We start from the raw sequence: 9,668 nt of genomic DNA, 5'->3' as shown, positions 1-9,668 counted from the left end.
GGCGACTGAGATAATCTGCTTCCCAGTTCTCCACACCTGGAATGAACACTGCCGAGAGGATGATGTTTCGCCTTTCTGCCCACAACAAGAGCTTTGTGGCTACCCTTAACGCCATCCTGCTGTTTGTTCCTCCTTGACGGTTTATGTAAGCCGTCGTCGTGACGTTGTCCGGCTGTATCTTTTAGTGTTGACCCATGACTAGGTCATCGGCTATGAAAAGCGCATTGTAAACTGCTTTCAGTTCGAGAATGTTTATGGGTAGGCTGCTCTCCTGTAACCTGCAACCTTTATGTCCATGGATACCATGAACTCTCCTTGTTCCAAACCTGCAATAGCTGACTGGATTTAGTCCATCCTGAATCTGCAAACCGTGAGGAATTTGTTCCTCCAGGACGGCACCCCAACCTCTGAGACTGGCATCCGTTGTCCGGATCCTCCAATCCCAAATGCCGAATCTCTTTGCCTGCTGCGAGATTCTTGTGCAACGACCACCAAATCAAGGAGGTTCGTATGCGTAGTGGAAGTCGGATTCTTCGATGTAGAAGCCAGTGCGAACCTGCTCTTCTGAGCAATGCGGTTCATCTGGAATGGTCGGGAATGAAGTCTGCCGTATTGGATAGCTTCAAACGATGCCACTATCTTCCCTAGAAGTTGCCTACAGAGGTGTAGAGAAACCGTCTGTGTCTTTAGTACCTGAGCCACTAACCTCTGTGGGTCCTGGATCTTGTTTGGTAGGAATACTCTCAATTGTACCGTGTGCAGTTGGCATGAGGTTGGATTGTTTGGAAGTTCACAATCCACCCATGTTGAATGAAAAATTGATGAGATGTTTGAGCATTCTTTATCAGCTGTTCCTGAGATGAGGCCTTGATCAGTAGATCGTCTAGATAAGGTATGATCGTGACCACTAACTGTCTCAATCCTGTCACCATTATTGGTATGATCTTTGTAAAGATTCAGGGCCCTGAATTGGTAGTGATCCTTCACCCGTGCAACCTTAAGTAAGCATGGCGGGGGGTCCAAATCGGGATATGAAGGTATTTTGCACTACCAAAAGATTTGAATAAAATCCTGTTCCTCTTTAAGAATCCGGGACTGGTGACATAACCCCTTGTATGCAGGAGTCTTTGAATTGGCTGTCTGTAATGCTCCTGCTCGCAACGGGCACCTAGGACCTCAAGCTGTAAAGAAACGGACCGTGTGGACGTTATTGAAACTGTATCCTTGACCTAAACGTCTGGTGAGGTTTTGGCCCAGGCGTCCCGAAAACCTTCCAACTCTGCGCCCACCAAGGGGGACCCCAGGTGAGCAGGGAGACTGTCATGCCACGGCTTTGTCAGCAGGTTTGTCCTGCCTTCTGTGTCGACTGTGAACGACCTCTACCTCTCGAGTAAGAAGTAGGTAGAAAGGTAGATTTCACTGCAGTTGTCTGCGAAATCCACTTGTCTAACTCAGGACCAATAACATCTAACCCCCAAATGTAATAGTCTCTATTCTTGGGATAGGAGTCCACTCACCCTTCTCTGAGCCATAAAATTCCTCTAGCCGAAATGGGCGAAACCGAGATGCGGGACGCTATTTTACTAGCGTCCTTTAAAGCCTGGCACATATAAGTCGCTGATTCTCGAATATGCTCCGCTGAAAATTTTCCTCCAGGCTATTTTCTTACGCCCAGCCCATGCAACAAAGTGCTGCTATAAAAATAGATTTTAATGCAGCGTCTACCTTCGCGACATGACATATCCTTTAAGGTGTTCACGCTAGGCATAGGGGACATTGTCTTCTCCCCGCTTCCTAAGCGCCCCGCTGTGTGTTTAAACGTTTATCAGTCTGGAGAGTTTGAGGCATAGACATACGAATAAATGGAAAACTCTCTGGTTCCTTAACTCCTTACTTCTTGAAGCATAGGATCACCATAAAACTCCTGATCTAAGGCAGACTTAATTATCTCGCCTTTTCATCTATAATAAGACCCTCTTCCTCCATCGTGTAAGATGGGAAGGATTCTATTAACCGCCTTGCTCACCTTGCTTAATGCTTGCGCAGGAGGGATTAATTTAAATTAGAAATTCCTCCATGGTCTTGGAGAATCCCTCAGCCCTTACTGACTGCTGCGGGATTCTGACATTTCCTTTGAAATATTTGTCAGGGCTTGCTCCCATGATCTTGGCGGAGCCTTGCTCCCGAGTTGGGCGCCCTTAACTAAACAGGGAACGCATACCCGGGGGTCGCCCAAACTAACGCTCATCTTATTACAGTTTGTATACATAATAAGTTCTAGTGTTCTTGGTAAGTGCTTTTGACTTTTGAAGCCGCACCCCATAGAGCGCTCCACCGTGCTTTCCCCCTTTATAATGGGAACAGAAAGACCGAAACGGGTGATGGGATTAAAGGTACACTGGATCCACCTATTTCCAGCAGCCCATTTTGATTGCTGCTTGCGTGATTCTGCCATCTCCTTGGAGATTCTATCTGCAAGGTTTTTTTTGTTTTTTTTCCCCATGACCTAGACGGAGCACTGCTCCCAGGTGGAGCGTCCTTGTCTAAGCAGGAATCGCACACCTGCAAACGTAATAGGTCTTGGAGGTCTTGGTTGATGCCTTAGACATGTTGACTAAACCCCGTACCAGACTATATTGCAGCGCTTTCACCCTTTAAACTAGGAAGAGAAAGACGGACAGATGGCGGAAGCTAAAAGTATCGGATTGCCTGGCTGGTTACTTTTCAGTCTCTTAAATGGAATAGAAAGAGAAAGAAAGAAAAAAAAATTTTAAATAAAAAATTATTTTTAACACCAGCCAACTTGCAAACCTCATACATCCAACTGTAAGTCAGTTACGATGGTAAAGTTGGTATTCACTCGCTTCCCCGTATTTTCTTTAGGATCTTTGCAATAGAATTCCTTTGAAAATATAAATAATCAATTATCAGGAGATCCTCATAGTACTTATATAAATTTCACCAGCAGAGGGAGTCTTTTACTAAAATAAAAATCCCTCTGATATCTAAGTTTCCCCAGCAGAGGGAGCTGTCACCACACTAAAAATTCTCATCTAAGAGGGGGAGGGCTCATCCATGCGCCTGTCTGGAAACACTAAGATGGCCGCCCCTGAAATATCATGGACACTTCATGGCTGTAATATAATGCGCTGCTATGTAAAAAGGAGCCCTGGTGCTAATGGCCACGCTCCCTCCTATTCTGTCACTGAGCGCACTCTCTACTGTGCGCTCCCGATCCCCGCTGGCCGCCTTCACACGCGGCTGAGGGATCTCCTCAGCCGCACGGCACTACCTCACCGCTCTGGTCTCTGCTGGTGGGCGCGCGCCGGGACCGCTCTCCCCAAGTCCCGTTGCGGCGCCTGCTGACAGGGGATACCGGCCCGCCCCACACTGTGACCGCTGGCCCGCGCGCCGCTGTGGGGATCTGTTTAGGTATTAACTATAGTGGCGCCTGTCATGTTAGTAAGAGCAGAGGGAGTCTTTCTAATAAAGCCCTGTAGGAAAATAATAAAAAACCTAAAGCTATTTGTCTCCTGTAGAAAGATGCAGATCCCTTCAAAAGGGATCTTCTCACATAATATCAGGCTTTGTCCTCCTTTTCATTAGGGAGACGTAGCATTTCTTTCTATTTTATAGCAACCAGTACTCACAGTCTTGTTGAAAGAGGATCTCCTGTGAGAGATGCAGGTCCCTTCAAAAGGGATCTTTGTCTCTCAGTATTATCAGGCTTTGTCTCCCTTTTATTAGGTGGATGCAGCACACTTGTTTTAGATTTTAGTCAGGAGCTATGATGCTCCACGTGCTGTACCTCCAGCACAATTTTTCAAACCGAGGGAGGAGGGATGTGAAGGGGGAGGAGCCGGCTGTGCAGACAATGCTAATTTTTAGATTGTGCCACACCTCCGGTTGCAAGCTTCACACCCCTACTGTATAGGACTCCAGTGTCCCCTAGTGGATGAAAGAGAAAACACGTTTTTGCGGATCCTGTGTGTTTTCACCCAAAAATGGAAATTTCTTGGAGGCGGAATAACGGGCACTAATCATTCCCAATAAAAATTAAAAAAAATTGCACCCTACTTACCTGTGGCATGGTAGAGATACAGCGTCGGCAGTAGGGAGGCCAATCCCGGGATCATCTGGATCCCAGGATTTAGGCCAAAAAACAGTCAGGATTCAATCCCAAGGATTGTGGGATTTACCTGCCCCATTGTTTTTTTTAATGCCGGGCAGTGTTGAGCGTCCTCATGAGGCACAGACGCTGCCCGGCTCCCTCCGCCAGTGCATACTGTGCAGCGTGACATGATGTCAGAGGTCACACGGTGCAGTCTGATGCCAGCCGCCCACGCCGACCGCACCTCACCGTCCACAGCCCACAAGCTTTTTTCAATACATATACCCGGGATTGAAAAAAAAGCCCAGAATTAACCTCCCTAGTCGGCAGGCACTGCTCTCAGGGAAGACCGGACGCTACCCTAGGTTAGGCGACTCTTCAACATAGCAGATTTATCAAAGCCGGCCCAATCAGAGCTCACGTCAACAGTCACTCACACAAAGCGGAGGCAGCCCTCTGTGAAATCAGTAATTCCACTGAACATTGGTTCAGCCACATAATACAACATGTAGGTGACAGGTGCACTTTAGTACGAGAGAGCGAGTGTGTGAGTGTGTGAGTGTGTGTGTGTGTGTGTGTGTGTGTACCGGGTTCCCATCCATTTGGCCCAGACCAGGTCTTATAGGCTTCTTAGCACAAGAAGCTGCTTCATCAGTCAGCACCTGGCTGCTGGGTTTAAAGCAGAGTCTCTCCCATGAGTCAGGGCTCCTGAAGGCAGTTAGTGTCCAGGTGATAGGTCTGCTTGGGACAGTGGGATCCGGAGGGCTGGGCCACTAGTGTCAAGATGCCGGGACCTGAAGGGTTCCTTATTTAGTAAGAGGGAGTGAGGCAGGGCCTAACCTCCCTGGTAGTTTATACTGAAGACAGTGATCTCTCTTTTATGTATATCTTTGTTTTTGAGCTACCTGAATAAAAGGTATTTGTTGTTTTTGCACAAGCCTGGAGTCGGTCGTTGGTGGATTTTTGTAACACAGCACATTCTAGCAAGTCTCCTGTTACAATATACATATATTTTATTTTTTTATTATTATAATTTTTTTTATTAGAAGAGTGGGTATATTCTGAATGACAACCTTTGATTATCTTGTAACATCCAAAACAACAAAACATTATTGTCAAAAGTTTCAAGGAGCGTATTAAAGAAGACCCAGGCTGAAAGCGCTTTGAGAAGCTTGGCGGCCACTGACTGCACTACATGAACAAGCTTCCCCTGAATACCGTACAGCACAGCTGGCGGGGTGATTACTTACTCTATCACATGTAAGACACTGTACGGAGCTTAGAATGGTGCCGTCAAACACGTCTGATATCACACTGCGATGCTTCTTGTGCCTCTTCTTCTTAGGGAGACATACGGTTGGAACTAGGAGAAAGAAGGTAAATGTTCATATCACATATATATGTGTATCCATGACTACAATACGAATGCAATTGAGCTACGCAGCTATTCCTGTGCACTGTACGCGAGAATGCCGCCGGCGCAAACCAGTGCAGGACTGGTCACGCAACCAATAGAAAAGCTCCCATCACTTTAGATGGGATCTACAGGTAGCTGAAACAATGGGATCACCCCCTTAATGTGTCTACTTATAAGCACAAAGCACAGGAGTCCAGCATAAAGACCACTTCTGCCCGACCCTGACTGCGAGATCCAGCTCCGGAGCTCTGTGGTTGTCTAATATAGAGGTCAGCTGATTGGGCAGGGACTATGGCTGCTCCAGTCTAATGTGGAATATGCGGCACTATATAAGAAACGGTTAATAAATAAATAGATAAATAATGCAACACATACATACTAAGCATTTGTTCTTTCTGACACAGAAACACTGAAGTTCCCAAGAAGGTGGTATTGGGGGGTTGTCGCTATATAAAGTGCTGGTGGTATGGCACCTTGCCCTAAACCAAGTATTTAAAATGATTTCCATATTACATTTAAACCCGCACTCATCTGTCCCGTGATCATCCACCTAGTACCTGCCAGTTCTCTACCCATCCACCTATGACGTGCCAGTCCTGTACCCATCCACCTATGACATGCCAGCCACGTGCCCGCGTCAATGCTGTTACATTACATTGCCATCACAGGGGAACCTGGAACAAAAGTCCCTGCAACAGCACAACAATACAGACTACTGTGCCTGGGAAATATATACACACCGGTTGATGCAGTCCAGACTCTGGTGCCACGGATGGGCTGTCTGCTTCCTAGAGGCAAGGAATCTGGAGGTAAGGCCGGAGCCCAGGATGAAAGGCATGCATTGGCTAACAAGGTACATCTCATTATTCCACCAGCTCTGACACGTCTACCACATATGAGAATTACACTGCACTGTGTGCGGAAATTCCCCAATACCTTTTTTGTGAGTTGTCCAAAGTGCTCCAGGTTTGGGTGGGCTGCTGGACAGGTGGGCCGTTGAGCCATCACTAAGTAAGGGTGTTTGAGAAGCAGACAGGTCACTCATGTTGACTTCTGTGGCATAGTCTACAACACAAGACACTCAAAACTTGGCAACCTTTCCCATCTACACACTGCAATAAAACTGTGCCGATTTACTGGCAACACTTTACCTGACATCCGGCTCTGTATCTGAACCTTCACGGTTCCTTGAGAGCTAAAATCGCCCTCCTCCACCAATTTCTCCAGGTTCTTCTCCAGATCCTGCAGGCAATTGTTCTGACTCAAGTGGCTGGAGATCATCTTCTCCTTCTGCCAGGCCTTCAGAGGCTCCTGATCTTTCTGGTCCTCTTGGATTAGCATGGTGGATTCTGAGAGTTCCTCTGACAATTTCCGACTTTCACTTTCAGCGTGATCACTACTGGACCCTGACTCGCATGACTGAAAGTCACTGTCTGAAAGGTTCCGGTCCTCCTCCATGATCTCCTCTAGCATGCCTGGCTGTGGGTACTCTTCTGTCTCAATGACTTGCTCCTTAAGCTCTTCGTGCAATATGTCCATCAAACAACGCAGGAATTCCTGAGCGTCCTGCAAAGTCAGTCAGGCAGAAATTAACTTTGCGGTCAATCACCTCCTTTGTAACCGCTAAGCTTCCCCCCCCCCCCCCCCCCCCCCCCCCTACTATGGTTCAAGGAAATGGGAGTGGGCTACAGCAGCCTCCTGCCAATGGACGGATATTACCGGCCTGAATGTGTGAAACAGTGATCGAGCGGCTCCAATCTAGTAGTTCGGAACATGATTGCGACTCGTTGACCATAACTTCAAATTGTGGGCCGTCGTCTTACATATCTCTTTTACGTATGGTCACGGAAGCCTACTTACATCCTTATGGTAATGCGATAGGCTGCCCGGCGTATACCGAATATCCGTGCCCCTGCACGTTGTAGGCTCTTCCCACCCATTGTTTTCCATCTGCTTACTTCCTTATGCTAAAACGTCTGCATGCAGCTGGTCGGCCCGCCCACAACTGCAGTCATCATCAATAGTAATTGGGCCTTAACCCATCCCATGTTGGGCGAAAAGATCCATATGAAACAGACGTCCCATCGCCCATGAAACGTGGGGTGGTCTGCAAGGTCGCAGCCCAGGAACCCCAATTTCACTGTGCGTATGCCTGGTACGACGCAAGCGAAGTCGCCACTTTCCATTGTATGGAACATGCGCCGTTTGCCGGTATCTGTAATTGCACTTGCATAGCGCTCAGGCCCCGTGTCTGTAAAAAGCGAGGATTCTATGCCCAAGAAAGAAGATAGACTACCGTGTGAAGAGGATACGTGTGATACGCTGCAACATCTCTCCGTTCGCAGTTCTGGGTAGGAAACAATATGGACTTGTGTGATACAGCCATAGACAAGCCGCTGTTTGCAGAGTGACTTACCTGTTGGGAATAGCCCCGGAACGTTGGGTTTACTGCCTTTATGCCTTGGAACAAATTAGTAGGTACAACAGAACCAGGCCTGGGAAGGACAGGGAGAAGCACAAGAGACCAGGAAAGGGCTCGGTTACTTCATTGTCTAGTTGCATTAGAGGTTTGGAGTTCTGGACTGGAGTTAGGCATTTTAGAACAAAAACATAATTTACCTTTGCAACATATTTCACAAAGAGACAGAGACACATAGTGGAGAATACGGGGGTGTAGCGCTGACCTGAGGGTGTACATGTATTATTATTGTGTCTGGATGCGGACATTTGATATACCTGGTCTTGTGCCAGATTTCAGTCATCAGCTTCTGGTAGCTTTTGCAGAGAGCGGGCTTCTTGTCGGTACGCGCCAGGCCACCGCAGTCCAGGAAGAAATGCGTGAGGGGAGGACTGTGAAGAGAACGACCAACAGTCACAATCTGCGGAAACGTTATCTTCACTTCTCAATTCTTCTCAGGATTCATGGGGAAATGCATCAAGTCTTGGAGAGAGATAAACTGGAGAAGCTGCTCATAGCTACCAATCAGCACAGCATGTAACATGACATTTAAGAGCTGATTGGTTAGTACTTTATCTCTCCAAGCTTCATCACTTTGCCACGATTTGATAAATTATTGGGTCTAATTCTGAGTTGATCGCAGCAGCAGATTTGTTAGCAGTTGGGCAAAACCATGTGCACTGCAGGGGGGCAGATGTAACATGTGCAGAGAGAGTTAGATTTGGGTGGGATGTATTCAAACTGAAATCTAAATTGCAGTGTAAAAATAAAGCAGCCAGTATTTACCCTGCACAGAAACAATATAACCCACCCAAATCTAACTCACTCTGCACATTTTATATCTGCCCCCCCCTGCAGTGGACATGGTTTTGCCCAATTGCTAACAAACTTGCTGCTGCGATCAACTCAGAATTACCCCCATTGTCCACAAGTTTTATCGCAAATTTATGTTCACCATCTCTAAACAGGTGAAAAGTTGTGGAAAATCCCCATTTTCAAAGGTAAAAATGTCGGAAATTGGTTAGGAACCCCTGGTATACCCCCCTGAATGACTAATTAGGCACCGATTAGTTTCTTATTATTTTTAATTGGCCAATAATGACATGTCATCTTTGGGGGTAAAAAAGTGCAAAATGATGGAAATTGGGGTACAAGGTATGGGACAGGTATATTGGGGTACTTTATGAATGGGACAAGTGTTTTTAGGCTTGCAGGTGGGAGTAATCATTTTGTTTTTGGAATTATTATTTTTTTTAAGTGTCTTAAAATGACCTAAATATATACTACACATTTGTATGTACCCCTAATTTAATTTCAGCACTTATTGTGCTTAAAACACTTGCTTTTTATTATTTTTTCACTTTTAAAAAAAATGCGTATAACAGCAGCCATTTGACCCAGTTTAAGAATCATAAATACTTTTATTATGACCACTAACACACTTCTATGCCGTCATCCTATATTATTTAGACTTTTTGGGGGGTACAGGCAGATTTCCCCATTTTCACATACACTGTTCAATGGTTTTGCCGGCAAGAATTATCGCACAAATCCCGTTTTAGCACATTTGCAAATGGATAGCAACTTTCTGTGCGAGTCGCAAAAAGTACAATAGCGGGCAATTGAATATCCCCCTTTAATTTAAATATCACATGGGCCTGGGAAAACCGTACTAGAAGATT

At 46.3% G+C, this 9,668-nt stretch overlaps 1 protein-coding gene across 1 annotated transcript in view; it reads right to left on the bottom strand.

Moving 5' to 3' along the window:
- Positions 1 to 9,668, bottom strand: part of USP33 (ubiquitin specific peptidase 33) — a 63,077-nt gene that overhangs the window by 18,303 nt on the left and 35,106 nt on the right. Inside the window, exons 8-13 of the mRNA XM_063939590.1 lie at positions 8,265 to 8,378; positions 7,945 to 8,023; positions 6,680 to 7,094; positions 6,465 to 6,593; positions 6,269 to 6,331; positions 5,250 to 5,474 (exon numbers count right to left, since the gene is read on the bottom strand). Of these exons, the coding sequence (XP_063795660.1) occupies positions 5,250 to 5,474; positions 6,269 to 6,331; positions 6,465 to 6,593; positions 6,680 to 7,094; positions 7,945 to 8,023; positions 8,265 to 8,378 (1,025 nt within the window). The remainder of the gene's footprint in view (positions 1 to 5,249; positions 5,475 to 6,268; positions 6,332 to 6,464; positions 6,594 to 6,679; positions 7,095 to 7,944; positions 8,024 to 8,264; positions 8,379 to 9,668) is intronic.

The sequence above is a fragment of the Pseudophryne corroboree genome, chromosome 9 (assembly GCF_028390025.1).
Source record: "Pseudophryne corroboree isolate aPseCor3 chromosome 9, aPseCor3.hap2, whole genome shotgun sequence".
NCBI classification, from domain to species: domain Eukaryota; kingdom Metazoa; phylum Chordata; class Amphibia; order Anura; family Myobatrachidae; genus Pseudophryne; species Pseudophryne corroboree.
Note: the sequence above shows the minus strand (reverse complement) of the source record. Positions and strands in the feature narration are given on the sequence as shown.